Source organism: Chrysochloris asiatica, unplaced genomic scaffold (genome assembly GCF_000296735.1).
Source record: "Chrysochloris asiatica unplaced genomic scaffold, ChrAsi1.0 scaffold00029, whole genome shotgun sequence".
Taxonomy (NCBI): Eukaryota; Metazoa; Chordata; class Mammalia; order Afrosoricida; family Chrysochloridae; genus Chrysochloris; species Chrysochloris asiatica.
The window spans coordinates 22,883,988-22,908,836 of NW_006408547.1; the positions used below are offsets into that span (position 1 = coordinate 22,883,988).

Here is a 24,849-nt window from a genome sequence, read left to right on the forward strand (position 1 = left end):
ACAGTTGCAATTGGTCATGATAATAGTTACTCAGTACTGAATCATCAAGAACCCCATTTCTTTTCACCAGACCCATCTGAATAAAGTTTTGGAAATCTTTTCAGTGGAGAGTCTACCTTCCCTCACACACTCTGAAATTAAATTCCCTTTTGAAAATTTGTAAGCTAGTTCGTACCTTTATAGCCTTGTAAGCATTTTTTACCTTTATAAACCCCCCGCCACCCCCATTTTAGGTAGCCAGTGTCTAAGTTGTCTGTCCCTACCAACCCTGTACACAGAGGGGGTAGGTTGAGACTCCTTCCTTCTCCGTTGGTATTTTGAGCACCTACATCCCTAAGTATAGGTTACGTTCATCAAATTTAAGCAATTAGCACTTGTTTATGGGGATATCACCAGTGTCTCCTCAGAAACCCTATACAGAGTCGCTATGGGTCAGAATGGACTCGACGGCACTTAACAACAACAACATGCCATCATAGTGCATTTGTTATTTTTATGGTTAGGGTTCTCTGTGACACCTTTGTGTCCTTTCTGTAACCAGATGTGATATTTAATCTGATTGTCAGATAGACAATCAGAGAACCTGAAAGTGTATGGTTTGGGTACAGATTGAATTGTATAAACTATTAGGAAAAACCCAGAGACTAATGTGGCCTCCGACTCGATGGCACATAACAACAACAACAACAAATGTGGCCTGGAATCAACACAGAAGGTTTTGTGGAAATGTAAGGCCAGATACCGGACATGTTTTAGCCAGGGAGAAGGCAGAAGGTGGCGAGTCTCCTAAGTAGGGAGAAAGACTGCCCCATATAACTCCTTACTTCACAGCTTTGGCTTAACCTGTCGTGCATCTTTCCTCCTCAGAAAAGCAGAAAGAACTCCCCACTGAGTCTACAACAGAAATTCTACTAGAAGGGTCTGTAGTACATTTTGCTCCAAGCTAGCTCCAAATGTGTAGGTTCTGCTGACCTAGAGGGGCTCTCCTGTGGGCAGACCTTCACCTAGAAAAGGGAAGAACTGTAAGGCACTATATATATAAAGATGGTTGTGGTTATTGAGTGAATGCAATGAAGTTAACTGAGACTGTGTTTCAGTGTTATAAGAATGTAATTTTCTTAAATTTTTTCTTTGTATAGAGACATTGCCAAGAATGCTCTACTCCGGTGGCGAGTGTTCATTTACTGGACATTCTTAGGAGTATTTGATGCTCTGGTATTTTTCTTCGGTGCTTATTTCATGTTTGAAAACACAACAGTAACCAGCAATGGGCAGGTTGGTATTTAACTTGATCTTGTTGACTTAGCTACTAAGGGATCAACCCTTCTAATCTTCGGTGACCATTTTGTCAGTACCCTGATTTCCTTATAGCCTGTGAAAATCCCTGTTGAGGTTTGGTGTCCTAAGAAGATACATATTTGTGTATTTATCAAATTGTGTTAATAAACACGTTATGTAAGTGTTCAGTGCCAGTAAATGCCATGCTGTAGATAGCTCCTTGCTACCCTGAGGTGTTTCCTACTTAAACAGCTAATAGTGAAATGTAAATTCCAGAAAGATCCACTGAGATTGTTCAGGCATTACTTTTTAATATGTGAATAACCAGATTTAATACATTTGAACATTTTTCACATATATTTATCTTAATTATCTGTTCTCTTTGCAATGAATAGATTTATAGCTTTTAAATAGACATTCAACTCTCTGATTACTTACATACATAATTTCTGGGGGTTTGTTTTATTTGTATCTTGCTTTTTTTTTTTTTGCTACTTGCTTCTCTTCCCACCCTCAGATAATGACTACCAACACACACCTGGTAAGACAATTGTGGTTTTGTCCTTTCTCTATGTTTCTGGAGTGCATTACAAATAAAATATTTCTTGAAAATATTTTCAAATGTGACTTCCTCTGTGTGCTCTGTTAGTAGGAATACTCCTAGCTGCTGCTGCCTTCTCTACACTTTAGACCTTGAGTCGTATCGGAGAGTGTGTGCACATTCTGACCATTTGTACTTAGTGTTTGGTCTCAGACTTTCTGTGTCAAAATTGCCAGCGAGTTAGTGATTTTTTTTTTTTCTCAAATTAATTTCACAAGCTTTAACTTCCCTTTAGCTGAAATAAAAAGCCACACCAGCAGATAGGTAAGGTTTAATGGGGAAATTGCTTTTGAATATGGCATAGGTATGCAATTCAAGGGAGTCGGGAGTGGCAGGGAGCAATCTTTAGAGCTCTGAACTGAAGTGTCAGAAGCACGGAGCCTGCCGTGTAGACAGCAGGAAATGTTCCTCTTCAGCAACAACCCCAGGGTTACAGATGGACAGAAGTTTACATCGTGTCTTGTTTCAACTGATTTAAATCCATTTTCCCTAAATTGATTTTGCGAATTCACTAAAATCAACTTCACTATTCTAAAACTTTACAGTTTTCTAAAATTTGTTTGTTTTTTTTTTGTCTGAGTTTACTTATTGTAATTGAATAATTCATTAATGCCATCAGGCTATATAAAGCTCATTAAATAGAGCTAACTTTTCCTTCTTAAGTTATCTTTTACACGGTTTCTTATGGATCAGGCTTTAAGTAAGCGTCTTGCATATATCTTAAAACAGAAAGCCTAAGATCTAGTCTCCTGAGAACTGAAGTCTCAGGATCGTGGCAGCATGTCAGTAACAATCAGATGTGCCGTTCAGTTAGCACTTGATTTTGTCGTTGACTTGTACAAACATTACCCAGTCTGACTGCACTCAGTCTTCAAAGTGAACAGTATGGTTATATTCAAGTTGAGGAAACCGACTGAAGTTCAGACAGATACCTAGCCCGAGAACTCAAGCCCAGGATAATTGGTGGAAGATTGTATAGTGTTTGTTTTATTCCATGATTCTTTCTCATCATTTTAATCTCACTAATACATAGTAAGAGATACTTCTCCAGAAGTGATCAACATTCGAAGACCAATATAAGAACAGAAAGCCAAAGGCCACATGAATCCCTGTTTTTAAAAGTCATACTTGGACCATTGTTGTTGTTGTTAAGTGCCATCGAGTCAGTTCTGACTCATAGCGACCCCATATAGGGTTTCCAAGGAGCAGCTGGTGGGTTTGAACTGCTGACCTACTGGTGCCCAGTCCAGTGCTGATCCTAGAGCACCACACCAGGAGTCTCTGTGTACCTGAGAAGGAGAATACTAATGGAATTAGCACTGAATGGTTTTTACAGAATGGTCCCTCCTGTGATAACTTTCCCAGCAGGATACCTAGATACGTCAACAGTGTCTCTTCTGTCTTTACAAATCCCTTGGCGATAAGATGTCTCCAGCCATACCTTCTTTCATCCAACCACTTTTCATACTGCTGTGTTCAGGGGACACCGCAGTGATGAAATTAGCATTGTCCTAATTCCTTCTCTCCTGCTACTCTTTGTTTTCTAGTGCCTTGACTGATTCCTGCAGGGACCATAAAGTGACATTTTCCCTTGTCACTCTTCTGCCCTGTGCCCTTGTCACTTCTTGCCATTAGTCAGCCATTGTGGGACAGAACTGTTCACTGCAAAGTAAAGTGATGACCACAAAAGAGGCCACGATGTAGAGTGGACAGAAGCTGTCCATTACCATTCAAACTAAAGAATGCCTGGCTCAGGGCCTTGGAGATGAGGATACATACTCAGCACTCTACATTCTGGCCTGTCATGACAAACTAGTCCCACTTTGTATTTGATTTAAACATGTAGACTATGTGGCTCATGGTATGGTGTAGTAGGATCAGCACTGGACTGGGAACCACAAGGTCGACAGTTCAAATCCACCACCTGCTCCTCAGAAACCCTATACAGGGTCGCTATGAGTCAGAACTGACTCGATGGCACTTAGCAACAATTAGTAATAATATCATTACGACACATATTGATAATATTAATTGGTACCTAGGGAAATTGCTGCCAAATCTGATTTTCTAACTTGAAGCCCCCTGCTATGCCTCAGTGTCTGTGGAGAGACGTGGCCCTCTGAGTCTACATTATTGATCGGTAGGGGGGGTAGGAGGCAAGGCTGTGAGATCACTTACAGACACAACTAAAGATTGTATTTCAGGCGGCTTCTGCAGTAATACAGATACAGGTAAATGCATAGGGACTCAAGGAAATCAAGAGGCAATCTCAGATTAATGATATTCTTGATTCAGGGCAATTTGGTAACCGTACAATGCCTCTTTCTGATAGTATTTACATCAGAACTAGAGAGCATTTTATTGGTGGTGATGTTTAGAAGCCCAGTTCTATGGTCTGTGAATTGTCAGTAGGTCAGGACTACTTATGTGTAAAAGATAGAAGGCATTCTATAACCAAACCCTCCCCCAAAAATCCCACTCCCATCCAGTGAACTCTGACTCATAGTGCCCTTGTAGTTAGCAGTCCAGTGCTTATCCTATAGCACCACCAGTGCTCCTTAGGAGTTAGTCTGTAAGGATATTCATAGGGTTAGTTATAGTATTGTGGGGAGAGGTACAATAGAACCATTGGCAACTTTTTCAAAGAGAATTTCACTTACTGAACATTTTCTACAGAGGCATTAAAAGCCACAAAACCTGTAAGTTTCTCATTTTGATGCCACAAATAACAATACTAAACCAATAATTACTGTATTGGTTTTTGTTGAGTAAGCAGACTGTCCCCAGATGAATACTTAATGTCTGGAATAGGTTGTAGGAGAAGCCAGTAAGCTTCAAGAGAAAGGTGGAAACATGAGTCATCAACAGGATGACCAGCAGACTCATTGAAATCCCAGAACCAGTATGCATGAAGGAAATATTGTGGAAGGTTTTTATGACTAAGATCGTGAGAAAACTTAAGTTCTACTTTGTTACAGAATTATTTGACATATGAAAATTAAATTAGTCTGGACTTGAGGACCTTAAACTTCCTACAAGAATAGTCAAACTCCCTCTCTCCACCCACCCCACCCCCAAGCCTTAGGGGTGTGAGGAACAGAAAATAAGCTTATACCTGGTGGATATTTAATTCTTTGTGAAATAAAGCTTTAACTTCAGTTTTAAAAAGTAATAGGTTTTAAACTTGTGAGGGTTAAATATCGAAATTTGTCTGTTTGTTCTGCATTTTGATTCTGAAAAGAAAGCTGGTTTGGCCCATTATTTAAAAAACAAACAAACTTGTAAATCTAGTTATCTAATGAGATCTATATCCACCGAATATTGTAGAACTAGTGGGCTTTTAGCAATTAACTCCACTGTCATTCTAAGCTAAGGAAATTGTGAGTCACCCATTTATAAAATTTTTATCACTTTAGTTCTCAAATGGGTATCTCCTTAGCCTGCTGATGTCTTTGTTTTTCTAAAGAAAGTGAATGGAGAAAGTAATTTAGATGTTTGTTTGAAATAAAATGAATTCATCTTACTCTTAAAAAAAAGTAATAGGAACATTCTTTGAGAGAAACAGTCCTCCACAGAATCTAGTGAACAAGAACTGGGCCAATTCTTACATAGTATAGAAATCATCTCAAAGAAAAGAATCCTGTAGAATAAGATTTTCAAAAGACTGATTTTTCCTAGAGGAAGAGAGTCTTAGTTGGTAGATGCTACTTTATTATGACAGAGACCTGGTGTGGCACTGTGTTATAAAGCACTGGACTGTTAAACCACTAGCCACTGTGGTTCAAATCCACTAGCCACTCCACCAGAGAAAGATGAGGCTTTCTTCTCCCGTAAAGATTTACAACCTCGGAAACCCTATACAGGGACACTATGAGTCAGAGTCGACTTGATGGCACTAAACAACAACTTTATTCTGCATGTGTCTCTTGTTCATAGGTGAGAAATGTGTTGTTGTTTTAATGGGGTTTGAGTCACATATATGCCTCCATCAAATTGCCATTTCCCCAACTCAGTCCTGCCCAAGTTCCTGTGTTGGGAGCACTTGGGGTTCCTGTCACCTCTGCTTGACCTTCCTCCTCCTCCTGGCTGTGCTTCCGTCTGGTCCTTCTGTGGCCGTGGCCATCACAGGAATGCTTGTGGGCCTTTGTCCACATCTGTCTTGTCTGTCTTTACTTCGTGACTTCTTCACTTTCCAATGATTTCACAGAGGAAAATCTTATCCGTAGGATAGCTTCAATACCATCCCGTCATTCTTGCTCCTTTATTTAGCATGTTTGTGTGTTTAGTTGTTTACCAGCAAAATATCCCAGCAGTTGAATTCCTTGAATAGCATGCAGATTCTTGAGTAGAGTTTAGGAAAGCTGTACACCAGCTCTGGAGTTTCTCTGTTCTTGAGATATGCAAGAGAAGGGTGAGCTAGGAAATCAGGCCACTTTCTCCTATCTAGACTGTGGTGCTGGTGGTGGGGTGCCGCGGAGTCGGTTCTGACTCATAGCGACCCTGTATTGCGTTTCCGAGGCTGTACATCTTTTACAGGAGCATAAAGCCTCATCTTTCTCCCGTGGAACAGCTGGTAGTTTTGAACTGCTGACCTTGAGGTTAACAGCCCAACTTGTAACTGCTACACTACCAGAGCTCCTATATAGAACATGAGGGAAGGGAAAAAAAGAAAGGTTCGAATCTTACTAGTTTGCATTGCACATATTTAAAAAGCAGTTGTTTGGGGTTTTTCAGTGATTCTCAATTTGAGGTGTTAGTGTTGACATTTGTGTGGGTGTGGGCATGTTGAGGGAGATTTGGCGATTCCATGTAGGCAAGGGGCTCTGAATAAATCGCTCAATGACTAAATTGGTATTGAGGGGAATTGAAGGTGGGAACTAGGAATTCTTGCTGTGCGGAAGGATATTTGTGGCCATCATCCTTTTACTTGATAATAACAAAATTCTTGCTGTCTTTGGAGCTTAGAGTTTTGGCACTTAAGAGCAGTAAGGTGTATTCTCTAAAGCTTCTTGAGCGTAAGAGAGGGAGACCAGATATTAACAAGGAACGACATGGACTGTTGTTTCCCAAACAGATATTTGGAAACTGGACCTTTGGGACTCTGGTATTCACTGTGATGGTCTTCACGGTCACCTTAAAGGTAAGTTCATTTACACTAATGTGTCACCTGCTGCACTTGGCAAATCCGTTCTGAGACTAGGAGGACATAGCCAAGGCGGGCTCCTTCAGCTGGGTTCCCTCGGGTCTGTCCTTCAGAGTGTTTAAAGTGACTGAAGGACGGTGGCACAGTAACTCTGAGGAAGCTTCCGGAATTATACAGGAGACAAATTAAGGAATACATATTTTATGTATAAAAAGATTCTGATTAAAATTCTTACAGAAGCAAGCAGCCCATCTCCAAAATTATCAAAGTTTAACTCAATTGGAGCAAAGTATTTGAAAAATTCAGCTCTTTTGAAAACCTCAATTCAGTGTAAGATACCATTACGAAAGTCCTAAAAGTCATAAAAATATCATTGTGTCTTTAAAAAAATGATACGAAAATTTTCAGGAGTAAATCTCTTAGGTAGCAACGCTTAAAATGACAGTCACTGAGTCTGTCCAGTATGAGAAGTATGACTATGACCCCATTTCCTCCTAGAATCTGGGTGAGAATTTATGAACAATGTTGTTACTATAAAAGCTATACCATCATAGCATTGCTTTTTTACATTAGCATATAAGATTTTACTCAGTTTTGCTTTTCCCATATAGTCTCATGTAGACACTTTGGCTAAAATTAAGGTGGGTTTTCTGTGTACATGTGCCTGTGTGTGTTTAGCTTTGTTTGTTTTTGTTGCTGGCTTCCCCATTTTCTGGCTTTCTTTCCTAGATTGTCTGCCTCCCTTCCAGCTGTCATGGCCCGTGCTTACTTGCCTCTATAATTCCATATCATCATTAATCACCTTTTTATTTTTTATTTTTAGCTCGCATTAGATACACACTACTGGACTTGGATAAACCACTTTGTCATCTGGGGCTCACTACTATTCTACATTGTCTTTTCCCTACTCTGGGGAGGAATAATCTGGTATGAATTCAATCAATATTATGTAACTGTTATCACCTTTACTAGTCCTGTAGTGTCTTCCCTCCAGGGCTCAGGAAGTACATTCAGTACAAGTAATCCCATTCATTTGTGCAGATATCTGCTGAGTGCCTTCTGTGGGCCTAGGCAGTTAGATAGGCCTAGGGACATGGTGAGTGGAACAAGACAGGTGTGGTCCTGGTTTTTCTGAGGTAAAATTTTCAATGAGGGAGACATCTATGTTGGCAATGTAGCCAGTACGCCTTTGCCCTTTGTACCGAGAATGCCCTTCCCAGTTAGCTGACCTTGAAGACTCTGCTGTTTTCTCCTCTGTGGTGGACCCCCCAAACTGTCACAGGTGGTACCTGTCCAGTGTCAGCCATGCTGCTGCAGCACTGCGTACAGCTCCATCTTCCCCTGAGGACTGAGGATACCGAAGCAAGGCTAGAACTAAGATGAAGTCAGCTAGGTGCCAGGGCCTTGAACCTGAGAGTGAGTGTCTCCTTCATTTTCATCCGCTGGCCTTGTCCATGTCCTGGCCTGATTGTGAGGTCAGAAGCAGTATTCTGGCTGCCTTGTATCCCCTCTACTGAACACAGAACCTGGAGCGTAGTAGACAGCCTCTGAAAAATATGAATGTAAATGTCCTTTAATCATTTTATTATAGTGTGTTGTCAATATCAGTTCCAATTCTCCCGTTCAGTTGGTGACCCCTAGTGGCCAAGAAGATGTACTCCTGATTCTTTTCAGACAGAAATATGCAAAACTAGAAGAGCTTTTGGTATGTTTCCAACATCCTGTCCAAAACTAAAGACACTTATAGCTCTGTGAACTTGCCAGCTATTTAGGTAAGAGGAAAGTTTCATGCTGAAAGTCAGGCAACTACCGCGGCCTTGGGGTTCTTCAGCCTGACGACTGCAGTCCTCAGTAGAGTCAAAATGGCTTTTCTTTCTCTTTTTGTGAGAAATTTGATACTACAACCGACTGAGATATACTTAATGCTTCTCTATCCACAGTTCCCATACCTCCATGGAGAGAAATTTGATGTAATTTCTCCCCGAGCATGCAGACTAGGAACCAGTCACATATAAAGCAACTTGTGATGAAGCACCAGCTTCCTCCCCTCAGATAATCATTTTAAGCCTCACCTCTGCTAGGAAACCTTCCCAAGACCGTCCAGTCTTGATGCTTCTGAACTTCTCCGGGCATACCTCTGCCATTAAACTCTCTACGCTGTACTTGAATGGTCTGCTTAATTGTCTAAAGACACAGTTTTAACTGTACTCTTCATGGAGGCAGGGACTCTGTCTCTGAGTCTCTAATATTCTGAGGCACGTAAAAGTGGATCAGTAGATATTTATTGGAAGAGTATAGGAAAAATAAAATTGTATACCTCAAGTTCAGTTTGCTGTTAAATGCCATCGAGTCAGTTCTAACACACAGCGATCCTGTATAGAATTTCTGAGGACTGGCTTACGGGTTTGAACCACCGACCTTATAGTTTGCAGCCCAGTGCTAATCCTACGGCGTCACACCAGGGCTCCAGGATATCAGGAGTTCGTTCTTGTTTCTTTTCCCAGCTGCTTTTGTGGACATTGTCTTGTCTTTGAATTATAAATCTTCTTGGTGGGAATATCAGTTCAAGATCTGTATTTTTATAGAAATTTATCCAGTATTTCTATATTTTGATCATATAAGCTCCAGGTAGCTAACAGTAACTGCTAAGTGGAACACTTACACATATTCACCATGTTCATAACCATTGATCAGATTGTGATTGGAGGAGAGAAGAAAATCACTTTTTTATTTTTCTTTTTTCTCAAACTGAAGTCACAGATATACATTTCCTCCTTGCAGTGACTTCACAGACATCTTTCTACCTTTTCCAAGTCACCATTCCTCAGTATCAGAGCAAGTTCTGAGCCCCACCCCCCCTTTTTTTTAATACAATAAGACAAAAGCAGGCAGGCTAAATGGCTTGCCCATGAACTCAAAAAAATGACTGTCAGTAACAGTGTCTGAGACCTTCACCCAAGTAGATAAAACAAATAGGAGGTTTTCAGTCTTCTTCTTGATGATTCCTGCCTTACCATCATGTTTTCTTTTTCCTTAATATTTCAGGCCATTCCTCAGTTATCAAAGGATGTACTATGTATTTATACAGATGTTGTCTAGTGGTCCTGCATGGTTGAGCATCATTCTGCTCATTACTGTAAGCCTGCTTCCTGATGTTCTCAAAAAAGTTTTGTGTCGGCAGCTGTGGCCCACGGCAACAGAAAGAATTCAGGTATGATGGCGCGCGCAGCCCCAGTCAGCGAATCATTTGCATGCTGCGTTAAATTCCTGTTTTTAAAGAGTGAAAATTATTAGTTATAGAAGGTAGTGTAAAAAGCTTGGGGGTTTTTTTGTGTGTGTTTGTTTTTTAAATGCAAGCATTACGATAGTATTGCATAATGGTAAATTATTTTAAATGCTAGATGAGGTAAAATGCAAGATGACCAATGTTTAATTTTATATTCAAACATAAACAGTTGGTCTGCTGAAATAATAAAAAGAATAAAAGAAAACTTTAACTAATTAAACAAGAAAACTTTATGTAAATTCAAAATTTTTTTTTTAATTAACCACTACTTCTGAGGTCAAATTATGTAACTTTTAGGGGTGATGAATTTTCCTCAAAATTTTAGCATTTATATGAAGAAATGATTCTTGATAGGGCTACTTATTTTCCACTCTCCCAAATTCCTGGCCAACAAACTGACTTCTAGTTTCAGGAAAGAAAGGATTGTTGTTGTTGTTGTTGTTTGTTAAGTGTTGTCGAGTCCGTTCCGATGAATAGCGGCCTGTCTAGGGTTTCCAAGGAGCGGCTGGTAAACTTGAACCGCCGACCTTGAGGTTCAAACCATTAATTCACAGTGGCACCCCAAGACAGTAGTCCAGTGCAGTAACTCACACACCACCCCAGGACTCCCATAACCTGGTAGAAGGCACCCAACAGCTGTGTGCCCAGGGAGCTCTGTGATCATTTGGCCACTCCCCTGTGTTTTTCAGAAAGGGCATATCCTGTATGCGCTTCCTGTTTGCCCTGAGCAGCGGAGCTCTGGAGTCCACATTCTGTGGGCATTTGAATGGGTGCTGACATACCCTCCCCGGACATGAGGGATGGGGACTATCCGTGTAAACACTGACTCCCCAGGGCTGCCGGTCTCCTTCCTCTCTCTCTCCCCTTTCTTGCCGTTTCACCCAGAGAGCCATGCTTCCTCACACTGGTGTAGAGACCACCTGTGCATTGAATCAGAGCGGTCATGTAAAGTTCAGATTTTGAAGTTCCATCTCATTCTCTGGAGGTGAGACGCTGGAATCTAAACTTTAATCAGCTCCCCTGTCAATTTTTAAGCTGACGGGAGTTCAAAACTGCAGTAAAGAAAAGGAAAGGATCCTGATGAAAGTGAGAAAACACAGTGGTCATCTTCCTGCCCTTGTGGAATACAGATGCTTACTCAGGGAAAGGAGGCAGGGGCAACAAGCAAGTGAGAGGAGAGAGCAAAGTCTAAAACAAGGGATAAATGACAGCTGCTTGGTTAGATAATTAGTGTCTTTTAGGACCAATATTTATCCAAATTTAAAAACAAACTCTAACAGTATTTGTTGTTGTTGAGTACCAAAAAGTCAGTTCTGACTTATAGCGACCCTGTATAGGGTTTCCGATGCGCAGCTGTTGGGTTTGAACTGCTGACCTTAGTGACTTAAGTTTCCAAGTTGTGGTGACCAGTGTTTGTAGTGGAAAATCGGTAGCTCTGGGTTGGGATTAGAATAGATGCATTTTACTCATCTATCCCTGACTCCCAGCGATAGCAATTAGATCCTTGTTTATAAGCTTTCATAGCGCTTTTGTGCTAGTTTTAAATGGTGAAACCAAGTGCCCCAGGTTCCTAAATATTTCCCTTCTTTATGCCTCCTGCCAGTTTGTAAAATCAGTGTTTTTAAAAAATCAAGAAAAGAAATATCTTTTCAGCAATAGTAAAATATATGCAAATAGACTTTTATTAAATTGTTTTGGGTTTTTTGGGGGGGGGCTTTTTTTTTAGCTGTTTTATTTAAACATAAGACAAGATCTTTTTTAGGATATATAGCCCTTTTTCCCAATTAGCACCAGTATAAAAATTGTAGCAGAAATACAAATTTGACATTACCCTTCCAGAAAGTACAAAATCCCAAGATACAGCACTCCCAAAGGAATTCTGTCCAGAGAGGTGAAGAGATTCAGTGCTGACCAGACAACTGAGGCAGGTGTAGATGTCAGGGCATTGAAAGCCCTGAACTCTGAGGGGATCCCTGGGACTCTCTATCCCATTGTGCTCCAATGGAGAAGGTGGTTAAATACCACCTTCTCCTCAACCAGCATCATCCTACCAACCCCGTTTTATAATCTCTGAAAAGAAGCCGTAGACCATCAGGTTTGCTAAATGAGATCTTTAGTTCACAAGTTCTTTTTCAGTAAGGCAGCTGCATGGTGGAAGTAAATCTCCCTGACAAACACCTCCTGCCCAGTGGAGAGCAACAGAGCAGAGTTGCAGGTTCAGCTCTTAAGAGAGTGTGAGTCCCTGCTCCGGCCGGCAGTGTGATCAGTGACCGTTGCTATAGCTGGTTATTATTTCCGAGAGTGTGCTCCGTGGAGCACTTATCTGTACATGTTAATGGATGTTGAACAGTGCTGCGGTCAGTCAAATAAGTTTGCAAACTAAAATGTCTTAAAGGGGCATCTTGCCTTGGAACTCCTCAGAGGCGCTGCGATGCTAATGTGTACGCAGTTTTGAAGAGGGATATACGTAGAACCGTGTGCCTCTCCAATGTCTTGACCACAGAACTCCCGTGGCCGGTGACCACTGGCTCTTGGTTTATTGTTTGGTGTGCATGCCATGAGTCAAGAGTGCCCATTATTAGAAATCTAACAGAAACCCAAACTCAAGAGGCATAATGCTGGGATAGAGTAGAGCAATGTCACACCATGGTTAGGAAATGAATCCGTTGTTACTTTGGGTCCAACAATGCCAATGTCTGCATAGCGTAACCAGCATTTCATATGCAGTAGAAGAAAGTTGTTTGCGTTTAACTCACTACCTTGTGTTGTCTCTCTTTTCCCTTTCCTCATCTCCTTTTGTCTTCCAACCTGCTTTGCCTAAATAACCACTGCCTTGTTCAAACATAAATGATGTGCATGGGCCCCTCCTGAACCTTCTGGGACTAGCAGACTAAACATCAGTGCCTTTCTGTTGGGCAGTCCACCATCTTTATGCTTTCTCAGACTTCCAGCAATCTGAGTTTCTAACGGAACGCAAGGTGACGCTTTTTCTGCCTTTTTGCATGTTTGGGACAACAGAGGGTTTACTTATATGATCAAGAGTTAGTGATAAGGTGTGTCTTAAGACACAGAAATTGAAAAGGGCTGTATTTTCTGTCAAGAGCTGTTAACCAATGTTTGTCTCTGAGTGTCCATTACAAGTGCCAGATTCCACCTGCCTCCTCAGTGAGAGTCAGAGTACATTTCTGCATCTCAGGAGCAGCTCATGACGTAGCTGTGCCACATGAAACTTTAAGATTGGTGAGGTAAACATAAAGGTCCGTGAGGGAAGCGGACAGGATGCTGGACCTCACTCCGCTTGCCGACTGACAGCTGTGAGCTCCTGTAACCCGTCACTTCACAGACTCCAAAACTGAAGACCACCATCAACCATGAGTTTACTCAGGGTCCCTTGGCATAGTAGCAGAAAGTCAAGATTCAAGCTAAGCCACACTGACACTAGATATGAGAACAAAAAACAATTATCAAATATTTTATCAAATTCCTGTTTAACTTTTTAGAAATACGATTGTTTTTAAAAACAGAAAAACCTTCAAATTTGCTTTAAATGACTACAGTGCCTTAGGGTTGCTCAGGAATGTGGAGCTGTTTACAGAGCTGCTTTCTGTGGTAGAAGGCCTTTCCATCCAGAGTCAAGATTCCTCAGACGTCTAGAAACAGCCCAGCGTCTAGAATTTTCTTCTGGTTCCTTAGTGGTTTGTTCATGTTCCTAAATGGCACACTAATGTGTGCCTCAAATTTAAAATGTATATTTGATATTACTATTTTACCAAAGAAGCTCCTTAAATAGGAAAAGGCCTAAGGCAGAAATGCACTGGTTTCTTGTAACAGCAGATTACCTTCTATACATTTTAAACACTTTTTCTAAACTAACAAGATAGTTCATTTTTTAAATTCACATAAATTAGTGGCAATCAAAACTGCTCCAATCTGATGCCACCAGAATTGGTTGGAATAAATTATGTAATTTCGTCTCGCTGTTGATACACTTGAAAACATTTAGTCTGAGATGGTTAGGAACACTTTAGCAGGTCACAGGAGGTCCTTATGCAATTGATTTAATCCTGCCAACTGAGCTAAGAATAAATATTCTGAGGACTGACATCCTTTAGTAAGAGTTGACTTGCTTCTGAATATTTGCAGAAGCTAGACTCGAACTGCTTAGATGGTCATTCCTGAGTGCTCGTAGTTTCTATAGCCACGTGGGCTGGGGCCTGAGGCCTCTGAGTGTGATCACTGCGGGCGTAGCCACGCCTGAGTCAGGAGCAGGGCCGCAGTAGGCCAGCCTGCTGGGGGGAAGGGGGTTTGCTTTGAAGGCTCCCCGAGTGCCGCAGAACTTTGGAGGAATAAACATTTAACTAGTCCTTATGTGGAATCTGTTATCCTTTGAATGGACAGTTTTTCTTCCTTTTTTTCTTATCAAAAAGAAAAACATCACAGGCACCATGTCTCTTTTAAATTCTATATATATGCCCGATACATACATTCTTGTCTACTCAGGTTTAAAAGTATACCTTTGTGCACACATACATGCTTCTGTCTACGTGGGGGGCTGCACATTTTACACACACACACATATACACACATACTTCCGTCTACGCAGGGGGCTGCACATTTATATATATATATAAACACACACACACACATACACACACATACTTCTGTCTACGCAGGGGGCTGCATATATATATATAATATATGTGTGTGTGTGTGTGTGTGTGTATATATATATACACATACATGCACATACATGTTTCTATCTACACAGGGGGCTGCAAAAATGTCTTAGAAAAGTGGAATTAAACAATAATGGAATGTTTCTGCAAACATTTAGAGGCTCTCTTGCATATCTACACACACATGCTTACACATTTGTATCATTTTATGTGTGGCCCTCGTCCTTCCCCCCTAACGGTTGGTGGTAAGCACTCCATTATTCGTTTAGCTCCCCTTTCTTACCAAGAAGTCTTTTTGCCAATTCTAACCTGCTCTACAGATTACAGTTCTTCAGTTCTTAAAACGCCTCTGTTCTTCCTTACCGCGAAACAAAGTTTGGCTGGAAAATCCCAAATGCTCAGTGTCTGCCCACTTGGATCTGCAAGTATTTTGAGCCCCGTTTCCTGAAGTCTGCAGGCTTCCGGGTCTCTTTCTATTTGACCAGGGGCAGCGATGAGAAAGACAGGTCCTTCTCGAGAAGCCTTTGGCTGCTCTTGGTAGAAGAGCGTAGCATTGCCTAGGATATAGGTATGTGAGATGCTTTTTGGTAAGCATGGCAGGATCGTTCTCCTCCGAGTTCTGGAAGTATTTCCTGTGCTCTGGACGTATCCCTGGCTCCTATGGCACTGAGAACGGTCTCACAGACCGTGCACGCCACTGCTTGGGTGATGCATGGAGGCCGTGCACCATGCACGGGGCCCTCAGTGACTGGTCAGAGTCTCTCCCTCTCCAACTGGCAGATACTCTGGGTGTTGTGACCTCTCCTCTAAGCCCTGTCACTATTTCTCACTTCTAATGTAGGGGTTGTTTGTTTGTTTTTTTTACATGAATAACACTTTTAGGAGAGACCAGCTATTTTTTTTTACCTAGTAGAGTGTTTGTGCGCCCTTGCAGAAAAGCAGCTTGCCTTAACAGTCATTGTGCCTGCACTGTTCTCCTTGTACCTGTAGACCCCACCCCAGAGCCATCTGTTCCACAGCTCATGCTAGAGAGTCCCACTTGAGAGACTTTATAAGTAAAAGAGCATGTCCTTTCCAGCAGTGACAGGTTTGTATTAACCCATGGCCAGATTCTGACAGGGTCTAGCGGCAGAGTGAGCATTCCTTTAGGGGATTCACAGAACATTGGTGGCTGCTCACCCCCGCTGTTTTAGAAGCCAGTTGGATTGAGATGCAAACACTGCCCTTTGGATCTGCACTTCCCTGATGTGTGCCTCAGCTCTCTCAGTGTTTTTCCTCGTCCTTGCTACAGAATATGAAATACACAGCGTCTGTAAAGGCAGCGCCGCACTCCGAAGAGCCACTCCTCCAAGGACCTCTTACGGCTTCCGAAGCATAATTAGCTCACTGATAGGTAACAGTATTGCACACATACCGACATGCTGCAAGTCCCTTTCTTGGTGTGCTTTGATTCTTTGAAACTGTCCGTTTTTCCTCCAAAGTTTTTGCTGTGCTGTGCCATTTTTGTTAAGGGTAAATTATTGGGGGAGCGGGGGGGCATTTTTTACACACACATATGTTTTTGCTTTCCCAGGTAAGTGACAAGCCTGAGAGTGATCTAGCTGCATATGGTAGTGTGTTGTACATATGCACACGAGTGTTCTATACACGCACGTGTCCATCACACACGTATGCGGTCACTAACGCTCATGCACGTCTGCAACACTAGCTCAACTGGTCATGCTTATTTGTTCAGTATTGCTGGAATTGGAAGCTCCTTCCTAATCATCTGTGGTGGAAACAGTTGCATCCAGAGGGTCTATGAGGAAAAAATACTATTTAAAAATCCAAAACAGGATCAGCATGGTGTGCATGGAACATTAACCCAGGTGACGTTTTTGGTGTGAGTCCACCATTAGACAGTAGCTGAACCGTACGTGACCTATGTCTTCTATCTGGAAATACAGAGCCTGCAAACATAACTGTTAAGGAAACATTTTCTGATCTAGACCTCTCAGGATTCTAACACGCACACTCATCATCTAGCTTTTCTATCTAGAAATATTCCTACTTGGGAATTATGATTTCCTTAAAATAGATTTGTATTATCAGCTCTGCCTGCCTGGTTAAATGTAATAGTGTTAATGACATGTCATCGGCCTTGTTAGCTATTAATAATCAATCACACACACTAAATGTATCTGTGGCATATACAAAAACAACAGTAGGCTGAAGATCCTCCAGATGGCCTTAGCCAGGCTGATGTCCACCCCTGATTCCTGTGGGGGGGAAGACACACTGGCGCCAGGTGAGTCCCTCTGTGTGTTTGTGGTTGTCATTTCACAAGTGTCTGGTAAAGGAACGAAACTTTGCTTAGGCTTTCATGCCTCTGAGCTGCACTGAAAGATTTGGATGGTTAAAGGAAGGGAGCTGTGTGCGTTTATAAACCATGCCTTGTGCCCAGGAATGATGAAATAAATGGTCACTCTTGGTACCAAAGGTGGGAGATATTTGCACCTAGAACATCAGTCAATCCAGTTCCTTTGTATAATAGTTGAGATGAAACGAACATCATCAGGCATGTGTTTTATAATGAAAAGCGATGACCTGATCAGGAAGCTATTGTATTTGCCTTCCTTTTAACATCAGCTGTCAATAGGATTCTTATTCTAGGAACTGACTGTATCCTGTGTTGTTCTCTCAGCAGAAAGCATCCAGGCAGTGTTGGGACCGGGACTGCGTTTCAGAATTCACCCCTATTGCCTCTGTACAGAGCCCAAGCTATCAGAGCAATGGGCTCAGCGCTCACTCTCAAACAGTGATGCTGACGTTGTGGAATAGCAAGGAGCATCTCGTGTTCCCACCCTTTGCTGGTCTTTCAAATAACTGTTACAGTTACAGTTCAAGACACTACTACCATGGGGCCAGTTTAGAAACACCTGTGTGATGGCCAGGTCGCCAGTTCAAGCCTTTAAGAACTGCAGTCTTGAGTATATGTATGTTTGTGTACGAATGTGCTTTTCCTTTGTTTCCAAAGGAGGAGAGTAATGTTTAACACAGCTTGTTCTACAAGGCATTTGGCGCTGACATTCTTCCAGGCCTGCTAGCTTCTCATCTTGGTGCGTTTGGTTGGCCTCCTGAAAAGCAGCAGTCTGATACTGTTCACACTGGCGGCAGCACAAGTTCTCTGTACTCCCAGTCAAGGTGGCTGTGTCTTACTCTCTGTCATCTCCTGTCATGTGGTATTACTTGAAGAGAATAGCTCATCAAACCATCTGTGTTTCGAGATCAGCAGTTCAACTTTAAGCCAGAAGCTAGCAGCTCACGTGTCCCCAGCGACCATCATTGTCAGCATGTGTGACGGTGTGTTCCCTTCACCTCACTCACCTTCGCGACTCCTCTGCTCTCCGCAGAGCAAACTGCTTGCTGTTGTCTCTGCACCACCTTCTCTCAAGAAACTCCGTATACTTCTATTTTTGGAAGTGGCCAAATTAGACATTCAGCTGATTGTGTGTCTCTATTTTCACATTAGAATCATAGCGCTGGCTTTGCTTACATTCATCCTCTCCAAATGAAAGTGAAAAGTTCACACTGTAGGTTATGGGGGGGTCTTTGTGTTTGTCACTGTCTTCTCTTTTTCCATCACCTAGTTGCCTCTGCGACGGATAAATGAAATCAACTAACTCGTCTTTCTGTGTGGGGCCTAGACAGTGCTGTTAATGCAAGCTTCACCAGTAGGAGTTTCCAGGTGTTTAAGCAGTTATACACCAAAGCATCAAGTTCGCTTATTTACTACCATTGGAAATTTTTTATTTCATGGGTTTTAGAGAAAGGGGTACTGGCTTCAGGTAGCCTAGGGTATCGATAAGGTGCCCTGGGGATGCAATGGTGAAGCACTCGTGTGCTAACCAAAAGGTCATCAGTTCAAACCCACAGGCTCGGTTTCATGAGATTAAGATGTGGCAGTTGTCTTCTGTAAAGATTTGCAGCCTTGGAAACTCTACAGTGTGGCCACAAGTTGGAATCCGCTCAATAGCAGCGGGCCTGCTTTGGTTTGGTTTAGGCTAACGATTTGGCTGTAATGGTCAGACTCCCCTCAGCTGTAATTGCGGGAGACTGACCACTAGGTGGTGTGCATCTCCCAGAATTTATTGCTGGCGGAGAGTTTTAAAAGTGCAGTAACTCCTCCATCTACTACTTCCTGCGGTGCTCTGTAGTTTTTACCAAACTTTGCTCTGATATTTTTTTCATAGATCTCTCCTTTATCTTAGGATTTTGTCCCGTGTCTTATTTGGAGGGGGCAAACAGTCCACAAGCTACTTTATTATACACTTTCTCTTAGTTTATGGTATTTGTATTTCTGAAGGAGCCTTGGTAGCACAGTGGGTAAGCAGTTAGTTCCTAACCAAAAGGTTGGTAGTTCAAGCCCACCAGCCACTCCGTGTGCTTCAGTAAAGATCACAGCCTCGGAAGCCTTAGGGGGGCCGTTCTACTCCGCTGTATAGCTTTGCTAGGAGTTGGAATCAACTCATTGATGACGGGTTTGGTTTTTCCCTGTCTTCTTTTTATCCTTTCAAATTTTATTTCTAGAAGTATGCTATTGACATAACCTTTGTTGTTGTTGTTAAGTGCCACTGAGTCAGTTCCAACCCATAGCCACCCTGGATAGGGTTTCCGAGGAGCAGCTGGTGACCTTGAACCACCGACCCTGCAGTTGAAACTGACTTTTTCAGTCCAACGAATTAACCCACAGCGCTACACCAGGACTCCAACATAGCCTTAGTGGTCCTTAAATGAGACATTTCAGTTTGAGATTCAAACTTAAGACATGAAAGTCTTCTTAAAAAAATGTATCACCCCAAAGCTAAAAGAAAATCTCTTGCCCACTGCTAAATTTCCTGTGAAAATCGGGAGTCTTCTATAAGTAAGCACTGAGGCTTGGATCTGGGGTGTGTGATAGTAGATCCTTTTGGAAGTTGAAATTTCACAGTTTGATCGTCTAATATATATTTTGAACTAAGGGTAAACATTGCTTTCCTAAAGGAAACAGTTAAGAACGGTGAAGTAGTTGGAATACCTTTAAGTGAAGTGTTAACATCATACCAAAGATTAGAATACTGATGGTGTGACTTAGACTGTGAGTAATGGAAATAAGGAAGATACCATTTTCTGTCTTCAAGTTTGTCTTCCCCGTTTCCTAAAAGCCCTCTCAACTCCCGTCCCTCCACCCGTGTTAATGACTGTCACATGTCATGTGTGTGGTGACTGCACGCTTGGAAGTCACAATTCACACAAGATCCTGCAAAACAACGGTGTGTGTATTTTTACAGTAATTTTTAAGGACCTAACATATAGGTATAAATGTAGTATCTATCGGGGCAACAGATTCTCTGTATGTTTAGTTAACAAATTATTTGTAATGTATTTTTTTAGAAATCTTAAAATTGCCTTTGCACTGAAGTATTTTCATAGCAGTTTATATCTCTTTTATGCATTTATTTGGTGGCATATCATAACTAACTCTTAAAGTATGTTTTGAAAGCTTTTATTTTTAAGTTTATGAAATTGTTGGCCCTTTAAAGTCTGGTGAGAGTTTTGGTACAGTATTTCAGTATATGACGAATGTGAAAATTTCAGATTTGATTTTCTCCCATGGCAGTGATTAATGGCAGGCATATTTATAGAGTACAGTGATTTGCTAATCTTTTCCTTCACAATTCATTGCAATTTTGTCTTACTCAGTTTTGATTTTAATTTCCATCCTTCAGTCTTAAAAATAGAAGATTCTTGCTTTGTAGTTAAGTATGCTGGATCCAAGTTCTGCTACTTTGTAGACAAATATCACGTATCTGTGCTAAGTCGTGTCTTCTTATGCAGGTCACTCACCTTTTACACTCTTCAAAATGTCTTTTAAAAAAATTAGTTGGGAAATCATTAAGTGGATCTGTCTAGTAATTGTAAATATATAAGGGCACAGATAAAAAATAAAAGGAGAAAAAGACCAGCAAAATGACATTTCAGAAACAATTTAATGCAATTTTCCACCTTACAGAGGTTAGTATTATAATGTCAGCTTTAAGCTTTTTTCTTGCTTTAGAAAATCTTATTCACTACCGCACATGGTTTAATAAATTATTGTAATTTACTATGTCAGTTCCTAACTGCTGTTCTGTTCCCTTAAAAGCAGATCATCTTATAAGTGGATGAGTGGATCTGATTGCATTTCTATTCTCTTGCCTTCAGCTCCCATTTCACTCAAGGCCATATGCGTACATGCGTGGAAGCGTGCATGCACACACACAGATACACATGTCTGCTTTCCTTCAGCCCTGGTCACCGGTGTCTGGAGGGACGGGGCGTCCTGGGTCTTCTGTGCCTCGGTATTACGAGGAGGTTCTTTCTTGGCAAAGGCATCAGCTAACCTTGGCACAGCAGCTTCGTCCATAAAACTACTCTTTCCCCTCCAAGAACACTCAGCTCCCCCAAGCTAAACCCCCCTGGTAATTCAGTACTTGAGATGAGGTGGTCAGAAAACAAACTCCACATCCTATCTGCATGCTTCTAGGAGCCGTGCCGTCATGTAACTGCAGTAGGAGGGAAGACCAAGGCTGCTTTGTCCTGGAAACCAATAGTAAAATCCAGATCACCCCATTCCTGTGAATTTTGAGTTCAGAGTGAGCAAAGCAAACCAAATAAAAACACCCCCAAGGTTCGTAGTTCTCCTAGGGCGTAGCTCTCCTAGGGCGTAGTGATCGTATAATGGGCTGAAGCTGGACTAAGGAGTGAGTAGTAGATGTTGGAGAGCCGGATGAAGGACAACAAAAATGACAGGATTCTATCAAGTACAAGTTTCATAGGACTAAGTAGTTTTGGGACTTGTTGAGTTTTTTTTGCAGCTTTAACTACAAAAAAAAGTCTCATGCATTCTTTTGTAACTCTTCAAATTGGTAGCTGTCAATCACACATTCAGTGCAATCTGAAGGAAGTTTTTCATCTTGTTTTTGTGTTCTAAACCACTTAAGTTCATAGTGTTTTGCACTAACTAGTAATAAACTAATGCAACCACTTCTATTTTATCTTAAAATTAGTGTTATTTATTTGACACATTAAAATAGCAGCTTGGGATGCAGTTCCTTGTCTACATTTCTTTTGGAAGTTACCCATTTATAACTTAAAACAGGAAAAACGTCAGTTGACAAATGCATTCTTTTTTTTTTTTTTAATGTTAGTGGGTAAGGTGACTGGAAATAAGAATCATTCTTATGTTTCTATAAACAAAGCTTTAATGAAAATATGTGTTGGAAGTATTACGAAAGTGTGATTCTACTTTTGCAGAAAAAAAAAATCTAAAGATCTGTTTATATAGCTTTATTTTTTACCTTATTGAAATATACAGAATTTTAATATGTGTATTTTGTCTCTGACTTAAAATTATATTGTGTATTTGCATTGCCATTTAAATTGTCCATTCATGGTGTAATATAATAAAAAGAGAAGCTTTAAAAATGTATTTAACTTGAATGATATCTGTAGTTCTCATCATCATAAATACTGGGATTTATTTTTCAATGATTAAATATAGTAGGTGCATTTAACAAAATAAATCAGCCTCCAAACTATAATGTTTAATTGATAATAATTCACTAACCTGCTTTGAAAAATTAAATTGTGAATTCTTATATTTCTGTAAAGTTTATTTTGTATGCTACTGTTTTTAACTTTTATTTCTGTAGATAAAGTATGAGTTGATAAGATTATATTGGACTTTTCTGTAGTTTATCAAAGCAGGAAACACAAATCTGCTTGCAATAAAGAAAAAGATACCTGATTTAGTTTCTTTATAAATAAATATAAGTTAAACTGAAATTGTCTGTTAACAAAATCGGTAAGAGTTATAAACACTCCCCAAATGTGATTCTTTTTGGAGCAAAGAGGGGAAGTTGTTGTTTTTACATGCTGTCGCATGGGTTCTGACCCATAGCGACTCTGTATAGGGTTTCCGAGGAGCAGCTAGTGAGCTTAAACCGCCGACTTTGCAGTCTGACGCATTAACCCACAGCGCCACACTGGAACTCCAAAGATGGAAAGAATACCGTAGGAAATCTAGAATCTCCTCCACTTTTCACTAGTTGCTCCTCAGAAACCCTGTGCAGGGTCGCTATGAGTTGGAAACAACTCGACGCCTTGTGATAACAGATGCGATGGTTTGTGTTGTAATTAGGTTAGAATGGAGAACACCGCAGAAATCACAGGTGAGTAAAATGAAAGGAATACAAGAAGCAAAACCAAACACATTTGACCCCTCGGTGATGGTCTCATAACCAGATCATAAAGTAGCGGCACCGGGACGTCATGCTACGTAAAATAACTCAAAAAAGATAAAAAGCATATGATCTCACTTTTGTAAGACAGATGTTAAATGCTGTTGTGTTGGTTCCAACTCATATCAACCCTGTATGAGGTTTCCAAGGCTGTAAATCTTTGAGGAACAGAAAGTCTTATCTTTCTCCTCCGCAGAAACTGATGGGCTTGAACCACCAACCTTGTGGTTCCCAGTCCAGTGCTTATTGTATGAAGCCACCTCACTCCATTATAAGACAGTTTGCTGTTAGGTGCCATCAAGTTGGTACCAACTCATAGTCACCCTGCGCACAACAGAATGAAACACTGCCCAGTCCTGGGCTAACCTCATAATTGTAGCCCATTGATGCTGCCACTTTGCCAGTCCACCTTGCTGGGGGTCTTCCTCTTTTTCCCTGACCCTCCACCTTACCAAACATGATATCCTTCTCCAGAGACTGGTCCCTCCTGACAATATGTCCAAAGTATGAGAGATGAAGTTTGGCCATCTTGGCCTCCAAGGAGCACTCTGGCTGCACTTCCAATGCAGATCTGTTGGTTTTTTTAACAGCCCATGGCACTTTTCGATATTCTCCAACACCATAACTCAAATGCATCAATTCTACGGTCTTCATTATTCACTGTCCAGCTTTCGTATGCATATGAGGTTATTGAAAATGCCATGGCTTGGGTCAGGGTCTCTTAGTCCTCAAGATGGCATCTTTGTTCTTAAATACTTTAAAAACGTCTTGTGCAGCAGATTTGCCTAATGCAGTATGTCATTTGATCTCTTGACTGCTGCTTCCATGAGTGTTGATAGTTGATCCAAGAAGAATGAAGTCCTTGACAACTTCAATCTTTTCTCCACTGATAAGAATGTTGTTTACTGGTCCAGTGGTGAGGATTCTTGTTTTCTTTACATTGAGATGTAATCCATACCGAAGGCTTCATCAGTAAGTATTTTAAGTCCTCCTCACTTTCAGCAAGCAAGGTGGTATCATCTGCATATCACAGTTTGTTAATATTGAGTCTTCCTCCAATCCTGATGCCACGTTTTACCTCATAGAACCCAGCCTGTTGAATTATTTGCTCAGCATTGTTGTTGTTAAGTGCTGTCGAGTCGGTTCCGACCCATAGCGACCCTGTACAGGGTTTCCGAGGCTGAGGCTGGAAATCTTTACGGGAGTAGAACGCCTCATCTTTCTCCCGCGGAGCGGCTGGTAATTTCGAACTGCTGACCTTGCGGTTTGCAGCCCGATTTGTAACCACTAAGCTAAACCCAGCCTGTCGAATTATTTGCTCAGCATACAGGTTGAATAAGTGATGAAAGAATATAACCTTGTCATACACCTTTCTTAATTTTAAACCATTTAGTGTTCCCATGTTCTGTTTGAACAAGTGCCTCTTGGTTCAGGTACACATTCCCCATGAGCACAATTAAGTGTTCTGGAATACTCCTACTTTGCAATGTTGCCTATAGCTTGTCATGATCCACACAATCGAAAACCTTTGCCCCATTGCCCTGACGTCGATTCTGACGCATAGT

General features: G+C 41.2%; 1 protein-coding gene across 1 annotated transcript in view; it reads left to right on the top strand.

The window, feature by feature from the left end:
- Positions 1–17,910, top strand: part of ATP11A (ATPase, class VI, type 11A) — a 152,888-nt gene extending 134,978 nt beyond the window's left edge. Inside the window, exons 27-31 of the mRNA XM_006851545.1 lie at positions 1,140–1,275; positions 6,954–7,019; positions 7,846–7,949; positions 10,068–10,233; positions 17,671–17,910. Of these exons, the coding sequence (XP_006851608.1) occupies positions 1,140–1,275; positions 6,954–7,019; positions 7,846–7,949; positions 10,068–10,233; positions 17,671–17,910 (712 nt within the window). The remainder of the gene's footprint in view (positions 1–1,139; positions 1,276–6,953; positions 7,020–7,845; positions 7,950–10,067; positions 10,234–17,670) is intronic.
- The last annotated feature ends 6,939 nt before the right edge of the window (positions 17,911–24,849 follow it).